This window comes from Miniopterus natalensis, chromosome 6 (genome assembly GCF_054644295.1).
Source record: "Miniopterus natalensis isolate mMinNat1 chromosome 6, mMinNat1.hap1, whole genome shotgun sequence".
NCBI lineage: Eukaryota > Metazoa > Chordata > Mammalia > Chiroptera > Miniopteridae > Miniopterus > Miniopterus natalensis.
In genome coordinates, this window is record NC_142086.1 from 90,929,769 (window position 1) to 90,945,203 (window position 15,435).

The 15,435-nt window shown below is 50.3% G+C and overlaps 1 protein-coding gene across 1 annotated transcript; it reads left to right on the top strand.

Moving 5' to 3' along the window:
* The first annotated feature begins 1,061 nt into the window (after positions 1 to 1,061).
* Positions 1,062 to 1,490, top strand: KRTAP11-1 (keratin associated protein 11-1). The gene has a single exon (XM_016208209.2). The coding sequence runs from the start codon at positions 1,062 to 1,064 to the stop codon at positions 1,488 to 1,490; it is 429 nt and encodes a 142-aa protein (XP_016063695.1).
* The last annotated feature ends 13,945 nt before the right edge of the window (positions 1,491 to 15,435 follow it).

Below are 15,435 nucleotides of genomic sequence, written 5' to 3' on the forward strand. Positions count from 1 at the left end.
TATCTGCGTGAAAACATCTTTTGAATATATGTGGCACCTATGGAGGAAGAGACTGTAACCTTTTAAATTAACATAATAATTATTAAAATACTATCTGATCCCTGGCCCCGGCCGGGGTGCGTGCAGGAGGTGGCAGCCGACTGATGTGTCCCCCTCACGTAGAGGCTTCTCCCTCCCTCCCTCCCTCCTTTCCACTGTCTCTAAAAAAAATCAGTGGAAAAAACATCCCTGGGGAAGGTTAACAACAACAAAGATACTGACTGAGGCTGTTCCGCCGGCACATGAATGGGTTTGATGAGTCACTCTACCCCATTCGATTACGACTTTCAGGAATAAAGCCGGTCGGCCTTGCTTAGGAAGGGACGTGGCCACCGACCCAGCCGTCCCCCGTCGCTCCTGCTCGGCTCTGGTGCCTGGGCCCCGGCCCTCGGGCCTCCCCGTGGGCTCCGTGCTCTGCCCCCGGGTTAGTTTCCCGAGCAGCTCGTGTCTTTTTTCCGGACAGGTGATGTCATGGTCGTCTCGAAGCACATTTAGGGAGGCTGTTTGTCCCTTAGAAGCCCGTTAGCTATGACAGACTGACCGAGTCATGCTTAAGACATAATACAGACATCAACCAGCCACACCGTGGGGTCTGTAATCAGCACTGGTCGGAGAGGAGAGTGTGACCGGACGAGGGGGGTGTTTTTGGTGTCACGGTCGGATGGACGCTCCCTGCAGCCCAGCGAGACGCACCAGGGTGACGTGTGGGCCGGGCGACCGGTGACTTTGAAGCTGCTGACCCGCCTCCTCAGTCCCAGGCCCAAGGTCGGCACAGAAGCCTTATAACCTAGTTACCAAACCACTAAACCTGCTTTACGAGCACGGAGGCTTCTCGGAGCCAATTAACCGGGAGATTCACAGATGTTCTGAGGGAAGCTGGTCTGAGCCAGAGAGGCCCGGAGGAGCCGGCGGGAGCCCCGCCCGCCAGCGAGGCCTATAAGACGGGCTGGGGAGCCGGGAGGGCCACTCACCCCCGAGCCAGCTCAGCAGGCCGCGCCCGCTCTCCATCCTCCGTCCGCACCATGTCCCACCACTGCTCTCCCAGGAACCGCTCGGCCAGGCCGGCGGCCGGAGCCTGCCCCGTCCCGGGGGTCCCTGTGGTCCCGGTGACCGCGGGCACCACGCACGATGCCGACTGCCTGAGTGGCATCTGCCTGCCCAGCTCCTTCCAGACCGGCTCCTGGCTGCTGGACCACTGCGGGCAGGAGCCCAGCTGCGAGCCCCCCGCCTGCCAGCCGATGTCTCGCATCCCCAGCCCGGGACGGGTGGCCTGTTCTCGACAGACCGCCTGTGTCTCCAGCCCCTGCTCGGCGGCCTGCAGCCGGCCGCTCACCTTCGTGTCCAGTAGCTGCAAGCCCCAGGGCGGCACCCCCGCTGCGTGCCAGCCGGGTGGTGGTGCCCCCAGGACGTACAAGCGGCCCTGCGTGTCCAGCTGCCGAAGAACTTGCTGAGCTGTGGGAGCCGTGAGCAGATGAGACCCCGCGACCTGCCAGCTGCCCCCAGGACCTCCTAGCACACTGCCCGCCATGGAAACCCTTCATCGCTGCCCCTCGCCGACTCCCTGTGCTGGCTGCTAAGCGGCCCTTGGCGACCTGATTTTCCCGGCCAGCACCAAGCTTCCTTTAAGTGTGGATCCCGGCGGCGTCCACCCCTCTGGGTGCTTCCAGAGCCTCCCCGGCCACGCCCGGTGCCTGGGGGTCCCGACAGGTTCCACTCGCTGCTGTGTCTCCCGGCTTCTGACCTTTGCTTCTGGGAAAGGAGCGTGTCTCGCTCTGTGTCTTTCAATAAACCTGCCTTGCTCAGCATCGCAAACATGTCTCGGCTGAGTTCTTTGTCTGTGAGGTTTTTGCCCTTGTCAGTCGTCCTCGGTGACCAGGCCTGAGGTTCTCTCCCGAGACGGGAGGCGGGTCCGGCGCTGGGCTTGGCGACAGCCAGGGGCCGTCTCGCTCTGACCTGGTCGGCAGGCGTTTGCACAGTAGGGAGGTAGAGGGACCTGTCCCCTGTGCTCCCTCCATGTGTCAGTTCCCTGTAGGAAAAAGACAAATGACCTGGGGACGCAGGTGGTGCGGGGAGAGCGCAGGGAGGCCGCAGCGGGGGCCGGTGGGGGGTCTGAGGCCTTCATCCGAGGACCAGGGTGGAAGCCTGTGGGAAGGTCTGCCCGTGACCAGGCCGATGGCTGGTGATGCAACAACTTAAAATTGAAATTTAGACATTGAGAAGGTCCTTGGCCATTGCCTGTGGGGCGTTATATTCAGCTCAGTACAAAACCATCCCCTCCCTCCCTCCCTCCCTCCCTCCCACGGACACTAAGCGCCTCCAGGCCCGGCTCCGTCGGGCTGCTGGCTACATGGTGTAAACAAAACACCATGGTTTCCGCCTCGTGAATCTCATCGCTCCGTCGCGTGGAGCGAGCTCTCGGGACCTTGTGTATCTTCCCCTCGGGTTCCACGCGCCCGCGTTTCCCTCCCTGCGGGGCCTGCGAGTGCTCGGCCCAGGTGCTGCGTCAGAGAAGTTCCAGAAAACGGTCGGTTTCTCCCTCTCCCTCCTTTCTGTCTTTCATTGTTGTCTAGGGGTAGACTTTATTTCCCCTACCCCAGCGAGGTTCAAAAAATTATAAAATAGAACTAAATCAGGCATTGTAGCACCAATAACACGGACCAGTTCCCGCCTTTTTCTCCTACGGCGCTTGTCTGTAACACGGCTATGAAAACAGCTGAGACTGGAACTAGCTTCCGGAATATCTGACCTGAGGCCCGGGGACAGGGCGAGAGGGGCTCTGCCAGCTGGCCGTGGCCTCGGTGGATACCTGCTCGGGCTCGCGACGGGCTCTCAGGGATGTAAAAGTGCCCCCGGCCTGGAGGGCTCTGGGTGGGTTTTTGTGACTCTGCCACCTCCTACCTCATGATCCATCGCTCGTCCCTGTCACCTCAGGACACCTTCCCTGCAGTCGCCCCCCCTTATTCTCAGGGATACATTCCAGGACCCCCAGTGGATGCCTGAGGCCGTGGACGGTACTGAACCCTGTATGTGCTGTTTGTTCCCACACATACGTGCCTCTGACAGAGTTTAATTAGGCCCAGTAAGAGATTAACAGCAGTAACTGCTAATAAAACAGATCAATTATGGCAATAAAATAGGGTGACTTGAGCACAAGCACCGTGATGGCAGGACAGTGGATCTGACGACAGCCAGGTACCGAGGGACCAACGGACAGGGCTGGTGCGCAGCCGGAGGCTCGGACAGAGGATGGGCCTCGTCCCGGGGGCGGAGCCGGCCGTGCGAGGTCTCCTCTCACCTCTCAGACCACGTGCGGTTTGAAACTTATGAATGTTTACGTCTGGACTTTCCTATTTCATATTTTTGGGCCAGGTTGTCTGTGGGTAACTGGAACCACGGAAGGTGAAGCTGGATAAGGGGGACGGCCGTCCCTGCACCGTCCTCGGCTGGGTCCCGTTCTCCCTCCTGCCAGCTGGGGTCTCTCGTGATCATGCTTTAGGACAGGTGTGTCCATTTGGCACAAGAATCTGGGGCGTACTTATACTACAATGGTGCTGTTTATCGGAAACTAAGATGTGACGGGTCCTGCATTTTATCTGTAAAATTCTTGTTTGATGTGATATTAATTTTGGAGTCCAGGGGCGTCCTGAGGGCAAACGTTTGAGCAGCTCAGGTCCAGTGAACTCAGCATGAGCTGTTTCCTCTCCCCTTTCAGACGGTTATTGTTACTCTGTATCCTGACGGCAAGAGAAACACACCCTTCAGGTGTTCGTCTGCCCATCACCTCTCTGCCAGTCATCTGTCATCTACTATGTATCATCTACCTATCATCTATCTCTCTCTATCTTATCTATCTATCTATCTATCTATCTATCTATCTATCTATCTATCTATCTATATCTATCACCTATCTATCTATATCTATCTATCTATCTATCTATCTATCTATCTATCTATCTATCATCTATCTATCTATCTATCTATCTATCATCTATCTATATCTATCTATCTATCTATCTATCTATCTATCTATCTATCTATCTATCTATCTATCATCTATCTATCTATCATCTATCTATATCTATCTATCTATCTATCTATCTATCTATCTATCTATCTATCTATCTATCTATCTATCTCTATCTATCTATCTATCTATCTATCTATCATCTATCATCTATCTATCTATCATCTATCATCTATCTATCTATCTATCTATCTATCTATCTATCTATCTATCTATCTATCTATCATCTATCTATCTATCATCTATCTATCTATCATCTATCTATCATCTATCTATCTCTATCATCTATCAATATCTATCTATATCTATCTATCTATCTATCTATCTATCTATCTATCTATCTATCTATCTATCTATCTATCTATCTATCATCTATCTATCATCTATCTATCTATCTATCTATCTATCTATCTATCTATCTATCTATATCTATCTATCTATCTATCTCTATCATCTATCAATATCTATCTATATCTATCTATCTATCTATCTATCTATCTATCATCTATCTATCATCTATCTATCATCTATCAATCATCTATCCATCTATCATCTATCGATGTATCTATCTACATCTATTTCTTTAACCATAAACCTTTTTAACCTCAAAGTATAAAAAGGTGGGGCTATCGCTTGTGAAAGGTATTTCAGGGAGCACCGGGGGACAGCAGTGCTGGGTGACACAGAGAAACGAGCCCAGAGGGTGAGCGCCACTCTCTCTGGACCATGTTTCACATGAGCGGCTTTCGATGAAATCATGAGAAGTTGCCACATCTCTGGGCCAAGGCACCTGAAGAGGTCGACTGCATTTATGAGCGAAGGGTGCTGACTGAGCCGTGTAATATTTTGATGAGCAGTTTGGGACTTTCAAAATATAGTATATATTTTATATGCTTCGTTGAAAGTGCTTTAATTTCTATGCAAAGCAAGTCAGGTTTTTGTTTTGTTTTTTTAAATAGTCATGCCTTTTAAAAAATATATATTTTCATTGATTTCAGAGAGAGGAAGGGAGAGGGAGAGAGAGGTAGAAACATCCATGATGAGAGTCATTGATCGGCTGCCTCCTGCTCGCCCCCCACTGGGGATCGAGCCTGCAACCCGGGCCTGCGCCCCGACCGGGAACCGAACTCTGACCTCCTGGTTCATGGGTCGACGCTCGCCCACTGGGCCACGCCGGCCGGGCAGGTCACATTGTTTTCCCCGAGGGAAAGGAGACAGAGGCTCCTGGTCAGAGGTGACTGGCACTCCGGGCACCTGCCCCTTCACCGCCTGCCTCGCCTCCCGACCCACGGCACCCGCCCTCGAGTCTAAGGGACCTCGGCCTGTGTGGAGCCCGAGCCTCGGAGCCAGGGGCAGATGTGGGCGCAGTCACTGTCCTTCACTGGCTGTGAGACTGGAAGCCGTGCCTGAGGTCCCCAGCGGTGCCCGGGGCGTTACGGGTCAGACGCCGTGTCCCCGGCCGCGGCACTTCCTTCTGAAATCCTTGGCTGTTGAACAGTTTGCTAGTAGATCCTGGATCTTCAGTCTCCGTTGCTTACGCCTTGGTTTCCAGACGTCTCCAACGCTGTGTCAGGCACCCGGTGCTTCGGCGCCAGGAATACGGACGGGCGTCGCCCAGAACGCAGGCTGCATGACATGGAAAGGTAAAGCCACCCCCAGATGGTTTTAAAAATCAGCATTTTCTCTTCTCTTTTCATCTCTGTGGCTTCTGCAGTTTCTGTGCATATTTTTATATTTCTTGATAAAAGTAATGACTAATTCGGTTGACATGGTGGACGCATCTTGTCATTTTCCTGGATTATTTCATATCATGCACCTAATGACTGCCTCTTGCTCAAAGGAAATCTTGGTCTTTTTAAAAATAATTGAAACTCAAAATAGTTATTTTGCATAGGAGATGTTCACAACACGTTAGAATAGTATTATGTGGAGCTATCGTTCCAGGGACTATAAAATAATAATAATAATTCCTCTCTTCTCCCCCCTCAAAAAAAAATCAGGTGAAATAAATTTGGAAAATGCTGGTGACTATAATTTAAGCTGGTTTCTTTACCGTAGAGTCGCCTAAGCTTTCATGTGCTGATACACCTGCGCCTCCCTGAGTGGGGGCTGCAACCTGGGGTGTATGCTGAGCGTCTGTCCCCCTGAAGGACCAGGGACTCTCTGGAGCCAGGCATCAGGGCGCAGATACCACTGGGCCGCGGGTGATTTCGTTACCGTGTGGCTTCCCATGTCAGCCGTTTATTTTTCAAGGTGTGTATGATAGCAATATTTTAAATCGTTAGTTTCAAAAGAAGGTTTTGCAGATTTCAAGGTTCATTCTTAGCTGCCCTTCCCCCCCTCTGCCAGACCAACAGCGTCTCCTGTGGTCTCCTCGGTGCACGTGCCGTGTCCTCCGGGCGTCTCCTCTGAGCTCACATCCGTGCCACGGGCTTCGGGGTCGGCATAAACGCACGTGTGTGTGCATGTGTGTGTGTGTGCGTGTGCGTGTGCGTGTGCATGTGTGTGTGTGGGAACCAGTTTTAATCCTGGGACTTTTCGTTAGATCTCATTGAGGCTACATCCTACCTGGTGGGAAGATGAGGAGTTGTTGCTGGTCTTCTGGGGGAAAATAGAACCAAATTGCCGAGAAAATTATCCTAAATGGACAAGCAGGAAGAAGCATAATGTAGTTCAGTGGACAGAAATAAAACTAATGTCTAAATAAAATCCAAAATGGGAAAGGACCTAAGAAAATCTGACAAAATCGGGGCAGCCATGCACACCCTGTTTAAAACACGTTGGCGCTTTCTCAGCATTTCCCTCGCGTGTCCTTGACACCACCTCGGCCTCGGACCCGGCGTGACGATAGCTGCCAGCAGGGTCCCCCATTATAACCTCTTCTCCAAACTAATATTCTTACTGCACTCTCATCAGCTCATAACCAAACTTCATTAGCTCCTAATCATTGATTAAAATTATCAAGGCGTAGTGGATATTGGCTTTAGGGTGAAAAAGCCACTTTTCCACGACTTCTCATGAGCTAGTCAGCCCCGAGCAGGTGACTTAACGCCTAGAGGCGAAACCATTCCCACCTGTAAAACTTTGGAAGTAAAACCCTCGCTGCCTAATTCGTAAGTTTGCCGAAGGAGTTCGATTACCCACGAAGCGATTCGTAGACTTTGAAACAGAACATTCAAAAGTAAATACTGTCTTGGGCTGGGGGTCGGTCTTTCCAAGTCTGTACCAACCGCTCGCCTGTACGAACGGCCGAGTCCTTCGAAACAGAAAGTCGCCCGGGACGCCTGGGCCGTTACACCCCCCCCCCCCCCCGAGGAAGTGCGGAAGGAAGACTGCGGGTCCCCCCGAGAGATGAGGGCCCGCAGCAGATCCCAGCAAGGACCAGAAGCAACCTCAGATTCCCCAGGGCCCTCCCGGTCGGGCGAAGCAAGACCACGCGGAGGCCTCGTCTGCGGTGGGTTATCCACAGCCTGCGCTGAGATCGCCTTTAAGTCCTCACAGCCCGAGGGCCAGACAAGGAGAGGAGGAGCCGTCGGGCGACCCCATCCCCGGCTGTTCGAGTCCCACCCCCCACCCCCGTCTCCCCGCCTGAGGCCCTGGCGTCCTGTAGCGGAGTCCAGCCGCCTGCCCGCGGTCCCTCCCAGCTCCTGACCCACAAAACCATGAGCGTGATAAGGTGGCTCTGGTTTTATGCCACCGACGTCTGTTACCTAGAGCGAGAGCTGGAACAGCAGGGGTGGGTCTGTCTCTAGTTGTCCCCTGGGAGCTCCGCCGCTCATCACCCCGCCGGTTACACCACCTTCCAGAAATCAGTTCAGACATCGTGTCCTCCAGTGGCCCCTAAGGTTTTGCGTCTTTAAACAGATGTTTCTTCAAAATGAGCCGATGCAGGTGGTGGGGAAGGATGGCCCAAGGTGAGGTCACCTCCTGCAGCGCCCGGGAGAAGGGCTCCGGCATCTTCTGCGTGAAGCAGCCTCCTTCCCACTCCTGACACAGCGAGACAAACCCCGTGCTCTAGAAACTCCTGTCCTGTTCTAGCTTTTGTGGTCCTGTCCGCCCTGCGGTTCGTCCGTCTTCGGTTTTCTCTGTGGTGATGCTCGTGGGCCCGCGCAGGTCACCTCTGTGGGTTGGGACGGCCTTCCCTGGGCTCTCGCTGGGGTTTGGTGGCTTTCGCTCCGGTGGGTGTGGCCGAGGCTCAGTGACTTCTGGCCCCAGAGGAAGCAGAAATAACAGTGGTGTCACCCCAGGGGACCGGGCTCTGGCCCAGGGCGGCAGGTCCTGAAACGGGAAGATGCAGCGGAAATCAAGCCAGTGGCGTCTTCCCAGCCCCACGCTCGGATTCCAACGCAGACAGATTTTTCCTACGGTTTTGTGTTTTCCAAGCTTCGATAACCATTTCTTAGTTAATGACAAACTGCTGTCTCGGTCCCTCCAATGTAACAGATGCCATCTGTAGTTGTCAAAATTCCAGATTTTATTTACTCACGACTGAGCTCTGTGTGTGTTGATTAATGAGTTTACTTTTCTGGAAAGAAATTCTGAACACTGTTTAAAACACCCATCTTGCCCTCCTGTGAGTCTCCTTTCCTCTCCCACGATTACCGCTCTCACACAGAGCCCTCCTCTCCTGACACCGCTGGTCGCCCGCGCGTGGGGTTCCCCCACCAAGTAATTCCGTGACACCCGCTGGGTGTCCCACATTCAGCTCAGTTCTGACCCCATCTACCTGGAGACAGCATCTGGCCTCATAGGCTCAGGGCTCAGTCCCATGAGACTGCCCCCCACTTCGGAGGCCATTGCACATAGTAGGTCCCCAGGTTACCCACAATCCTGTCTGACTTGGCTACACTTGGAGGTTCCCGTGATCCCTCCTCCCGTTTGGTAAATTTGCTCCAGTGGCTCAAAGAACTCAGGGAAACGCTTGCACTTAGCAGTTTATTAAAGATGCGATGAAAGATCCAGATGAGCAGCCAGGTGAGGAGACAGAGCGAGGTCGGGAGGAGCTTCCGTCCCTGTATTTTCTCGTTTGTTGCAGAATTCCTCCGAAGGCTGTAAAAACAGGGTTATCTTGTGCGATTTCAGCGAAGTTTCTAAGACCCACTGTGTTTCATCCGTCTATTTATAGTAAACCTGCAGTAAACGTTTTGCCCTAAGCTTAGGCAGCAGCTACTATGTATAACTTTTCACAATCGTAATTGTATCTATAGAAAGAACGAAGTCCACTGTATGTTGAATGGGGGGTTGTTTTTTCTCTTCAAATGTATCCTGTGTCTGTTTCCTCTTTCCTGCTTTTTTGAGTTTTGTGAACGTTTCTGTTTCCTAAATAAACACCGTTATTCCAACCCCGGGTTTACATATAACGTGATGTGTTCTGTCATCTGGGCGAAACCTGTGTGGGTTTTGGAAGCAGATGATTAATCACACCTCCTTCCCTCATGACATTATTTAAAGCCAGTTCCAGAAAATAAACACAGGTTGCCGACAGATGGCGATTCAGACACAAACACCAGCTTTGTTACTTAGAATTAGAACCTGCAACCTCCGCACGTCTGGACTCCGCGCTCCTCTCAGTCACCTGCAAGATAATGCTCTGGGCGTGGCCGCAGGTGAGTCCGGCCGCGGGCAGGTGGGGGACCACGTGATGAAGGAGGCTGTTCACAGGGCCTGAGGCGGAGCTGGCGAGGAATCGGCCTCCTCCGCGCAGGAGTCTCCAGGGTCGTCAATAACTAATCAAAGGGAATGAACAGGGCTGGGAGCGTCAATTCCTAGGCCTGCCTCTCCCAGGAAGCGAAACTTAATTGCTGTTAAGGAAACAGGGGACAAGAGGATAATTGCCGTTTCTCTAGCTCGATGAGTCATTTACTTTTAATTAGCAGTGGGGATGTTGAGTGATGTCCACAGCCGGGGAAGCCGGCAAGGGTCCCTGCACAGGTCTCAGACGGGACGCGCACCCGTCTGCGCATACACGAGAGTGTGACGTTCATGAGTTTTTCTTAGTTTCTGTTTGTGAGACGACAATTTTTTCTGAGCGATTTTTCTTTTTTTTTTAATTAAAAAAAATATCTTTATTGATTTCAGAGAGAGGAAAGGAGAGGGAGAGAGAGAGAGAAACATCAATAATGAGAGAGTCATTGATCGGCTGCCTCCTGCACGCCCCCAACTGGGGATCGAGCCCGCAACCCGGGCATGTGCCCTGACCGGGAATTGAACCCTGGTCTCCTGGATCCTAGGTTGATGCTCAACCACTGAGCCACGCCGGCCGGGCTTAACTTTCCTTTGGAAGTGTCATTCCAGGAGCTCACTGGAGTGCAGCCTGTCACCTGGCAAAGCCGAGTCAGACTTGATACATTGTGAATCATTTTAATAAAACCTGAGAGAAATGACAAAACCAAGACTATGTCTATGTGCTCTCTTCATATGATAAAAACTATTATAAAAGCCTAGCTAAGTAAAATTTTAATTTTTGTCATCTGCACTATAAACACTGTTAAAATTTCACCCAGTGATCAAATGTTAATGTGTCTTATGACGATAAAGTTCAGAATTTTTTGTTTTGTTTTTTCCTTCGCTTTCCCCTGCCCCTTTCCTCTTGCAACCATTGGTTGGTTATGTATCTATCAGCCTGTTTCTGTTTTGTTTTTCAGATTCCACAGGTAAGTTAACTCATATGGTATTTGTCTTTCTGTCTGACTATTTCACTTAGCAAAACACCCTCTAGGCCCATCCATATTATCACAAAAGGCAACATTTTATTCTTTTTTATCATCGAGTAATATTCCACGGTGTGTGTGTGTGTGTGACATATTCTTTATCTATCGCTGGACACCTGGGTTGCTTCCATTTCTTGGCTATTGGAAGCAATGCTGCAATGAACATAGGGGTGCATATATCCTTACAAATTAGTGTTTTTAGTTTCTTTGGTTAAGTATGCAGAAGTGGAATTGCTGGATTATATGGTAGCTCTGTTTTTAATTTTCTGAGGCACCTCCACGCTGCTTTCCACAGTGGCTGCCCCGGCCTGCACTCCCACTGGCTGTGCGCGAGGGTCCCCTTTTCTCCGCAGCCTCGCCGGCACTCGTTACATCTTGTCTTGTTGATACCAACCATCCTGACAGGTGTAGGTGATACCTCACTGTGGTTTTGATTATATTTCCCTGACAATTAGTGATATTGAGCACGTCTCATGTGTCTGTTGCGCAGCTTTATGTTTTCTTTGGCAAAATGTCTGTTCAGGTCCTCTGCCCATTTTTTGATCAAATTGTTCATTTTTTGATATCAAGTTGTAGAATTCTTAACTGTGTATAATTTATATCTAATTTAATATGACGAGAATTTATCAGAGAGCCACTCTTCAGGTTATGCCCTGCCTTGTTTTCTAAAACCTTTAATATGAGATTTCAAAACTCTCTCTGTTTTTCCTTGGGCTTTATATATACATAATGCAAATGGAATTTGATTTACTGAATTAAAGAGCTCACGCTTAGTTGCAAGAGTATTCACAGTAATTATGAGTAGTGGACAGTAAGTTATTCTGTACTATTTATGGGGCATGTTTCATTCTGATTGTCTCATTGAACGGCCGACGGTTCCACGTCAGAGTTGAGCAAAGAGTGGCTGTTGAGTGTCTGACTTAGGAAAACCTAACTCCTGCTCCTCAGTCCAGACACGGGCCGTTCCTTCTGCCACTGGGACCTCTTTGGACCATGGATTTCACTTCACCCGTCCATTAGTAACGTCCTCAGTGGGACGTCCGTGCTCTCAGCTGCTGGTCAAGGGGTCCTCTCTCGGCTACCATGGCTTCCGATGACCTTGAGCCCCAGGCCAAGGACAAGGCTGTGGGCTGGGCTGTGTTCTGTGCAACAGTGTTTCGAAGGTGCACGTTCAGCTAATGGCCGCTGTCAGCCGCTTCGCCGCACACGCAGCTGAGACTCCAGCTTGTCTTTGTCCAGAAACGACCTCCTTTCATACTGAACCGCCAAGGCCAAGCTTTTCTCGAGTTTCAGGGGGGCCTGCTTACCTGTTTTCTCTGTTCCCTCTGTGTAAAGGAGGTAAACATGTCCTGTTTTTGTTTTCTAGTAAGTAGTCATGGCTGGTCAATCAACGCTGGTGTTCACATATTTCACCCGTTCAACTTTCAACACGTCTACCCTGGGCCAGCTGGAGGAATCATTTTTATACCAGTTTTCTTCGAAGCAGCTACTCTTGGGTGACAGTAATGAGCAGTATGTCGAAAGTCCATGCTTCATGTAAATGATCGAGACTTTGCTAAAATATGAGGGTGCATGTTAATTTCCAGCGCCATTGGGTACGATCTGGGATTGATTATCTCACACGATGTTTCAGTCTCAAGATTTTTAATCTTCAAAGCGTGGAAGCAATTTTGCTATTTTATTTTATTTTATTTTATTTTATTTTATTTTATTTTATTTTATTTTATTTTATTTTATTTTATTTTAATGTTTTACTTATTTATTAAGTTTTATCTTTATTGTTGAGAGTATTACAGATGTCCCCCCTTTTATTTCCCCATGGCTCCCCCTGTGCTTGGCTCCCGCCCCACCCCAGACCTTCCCCACACTATCGTCTGTGCCCACCGGTTATGCACATGTGCACGTGGAGTTCTTAGGTTAACCCCCCCAGCCCCCCCAGATGCCTCAGTCTGCTCCCTGCTTCCCCGTCTCTGGATCTATGTTGTTGGTCAGTTTATTTTGTGCATTAGATTCCACATATGAGTGAGATCATGGGACCTCGTCTTTCTCTGACTCGCTTATTTTGCACGTCAGTGGTCCTCTCTAGCCAGCTTTTGACCAGACAACTTCATTTTCTGCTGCGTGTGGGGGATGGGCGGGAACGTAGGGTTTTGTAGGTTTGTCTCCTGCGAGGAGGCCGGGCGGCCGGCGGCGTGGACGTCGCAGTAGGTGAAACAGGGCTTGGGGTGTGATTTACGACTCTCTTAATGGTCCCTGAAATGCAATTTCCACCCAGTCAAAATCACTCCCTTTTTTGTGACTAAAATTTCATCAATTAAGGATTGCTGGTCACATAGTTAATTTAATAGAATTGATTTATTTGGATTTCCCCACCGACTCCTCAGGCCCCACATCCTGCTCATACCTGACTGGTGCTATTTGGCCCTAAGAGCGTGGAAATTTTATGAGAAAAGAGAGAGGCAATTTTAGAATATGGTGTTGAGTATTAACAGAGATTGGCTGTGGGGGACTCACAGCGCCTCCAAGTATTCTTGGCAGAGAAAATAGAAATTTATTAATACAGTAATGGGAAAAAACTTACCGGCGTAAACTTGGGGAATCTCAGTTATGACTCTGAACAGAGATGGAGGAATTTACTTTATTCTTTTTTGTTTTGTTTTTTTAATCTCTCAGTGAGTCAAAAATGGTTCCCTTTGTTAGGGTGAAGCACAGGCCACCCGAGTGGAACGAGCCTCGGTCCGGCCCATTTCTGCAGAGGGACCTCGCTTCTCGGCTTCTTTCTAGTAGACGGAACGTGACCTGCAGATGCTAATTAGTTCCTGCAGTTAAGGCTCCGTCTTTGTCTTTAAACACCAGATGCTTCATTTTCTAGAGGAATCCCATAACGACCATGAAATTAATAGGAGAGACTCAGTCCAAACTCCGTCTAGTGTTTGCTAAGATGTAGCTTTAGCCCTGGCCGGTGTGGCTCAGCGGTTAGTGCGCCCGCCTGCGGACTGAAGGGTCCCAGGTCCGGTTCCGGCCAAGGGCACGTACCTGGTTTGCAGGCTCCATCCCTGGCCCCGGTTGGGGCACGTGCGGGAGGCAACCCATCACCTCTCTCTATCTCTCTCCCTCCCTCCTACTCGCTCTGAAAAAAGCAATGGAGAAAAAAAAAATACCTGCCAGAGAGTTTTAAAAAACAAACAAAAAGAAATTAAAATGTAGCTTTAGCACAGTCTGTGTGTGACCGCAGCCCAGCGACCAACAAGCAAACCTGGATACAGTGTAGCCCTGGAGGTAGCTGGAGCACCGAGTAACTGGACACCCCTGCACCGCTCTGCTGGGCGTCCCCAGGTCCGCTCTGAGCCCCTCTCTGTGTCTTGTGAAAGCCACTCGTTAGTGTGGCTTCAGTTTCGCCTGAGGACAGAACTCAGTATACAGTTTTTATACCGCGTTACTGCTTACCGTTGCAGCGTGAGCGTTTGGCCATGCCATTCCATGTTCTTCGTAAATACAATTTGTAGCGGCCGAATAGTACTTCCAAGAACCATTATAAAAAGTCCCCGCCAGAATTCAGTTCCAGGAAAAATGTCTATAAATGGATTTTTGGGGGAGGCAGCATAACACAGTGAAAATTACCCTGGAAATGGCCTTGTATCAAAATGAGGGACTAAACACGGGCCCCTGCCTCCGCTCCGCCACCTCCCCGGCAGTGATAGGAGAAATAATCGACTTCGGGTGGAGAGTGCACAATACAAGATGCAGGAATGTAATATAGAGCACACTTCAAACTCACATGATGTTATTAACCCGGGTCACCCCAATAGTGAATTAATAAATGTGATAACTCCATAGAAACCCAAGATAACAGCCCTGGAAGACAGACGGCCTCAGAGCAGAGCCGAGCGCGGGCGCTCAGGGGGGGCAGAGCTGCGTGTGTGGCTGGCTGGTGACTCCAGTTTCCCGCCACGTGGGGCCTGCACAGCATGGAGGCTGCTTTGTCAACATCAGCAAGGGAGAGAGTCTGTCAGCAAGACGTGTCACAGGGTTATGTGATGTAGTCACAGAGGTGGCGGCCTGTCATTGTCAGCATATTCTACCATCGGAAGCAGGTCACAGGCTCCACACACACTCCGGAGAAGTATTTTCAAAGGGTGTGCGTACCAGGAGGTGGGCAGGGTCATGGGCCACCTTAGGCCTGTCGACTGTAGGGGTTAAGGTGCAGGAAAGAAATAAAAATTTTTTTTTTTTTTTGCCTGGCTGGCATGGCTCAGTTGTTGAGCACCGACCTATGATCCAGGAGGTCAGGGTTCGATTCCCGGTCAGAGCATGTGCCGGGGTTGTGGACTCAACCCCAGCAGGGGGCGTGCAGGAGGCAGCTGACCAGTGACTCTCATCATCGATGTTTCTGTCTCTCTCCTTCTCCCTTCCCCTCTGAAATCAACAAAAACATATTAAAAAGTGAAATGAAAAATTTTTTGGCCGTTGGTTGGATTCAAGTCTGTAATGGACAGGACTCAATGGCTCTTGGTTTTAGGTTCCACATTGTCACTGCGACATTGGATAGTTCAGTGTCCTCCCTGGACCTCACTTTCCTCATATATAAAATGAGGACAGAGTTGGATTAATGTGCCCTCCAGTTCTCACTCTGTTCAGGCAATGGAAGGTCTGTCACCTTTT

Excerpts from the sequence above, each read along its gene's own strand:
- KRTAP11-1 (XM_016208209.2), top strand. The coding sequence starts at position 1,062 with ATGTCCCACCACTGCTCTCCCAGGAACCGCTCGGCCAGGCCGGCGGCC.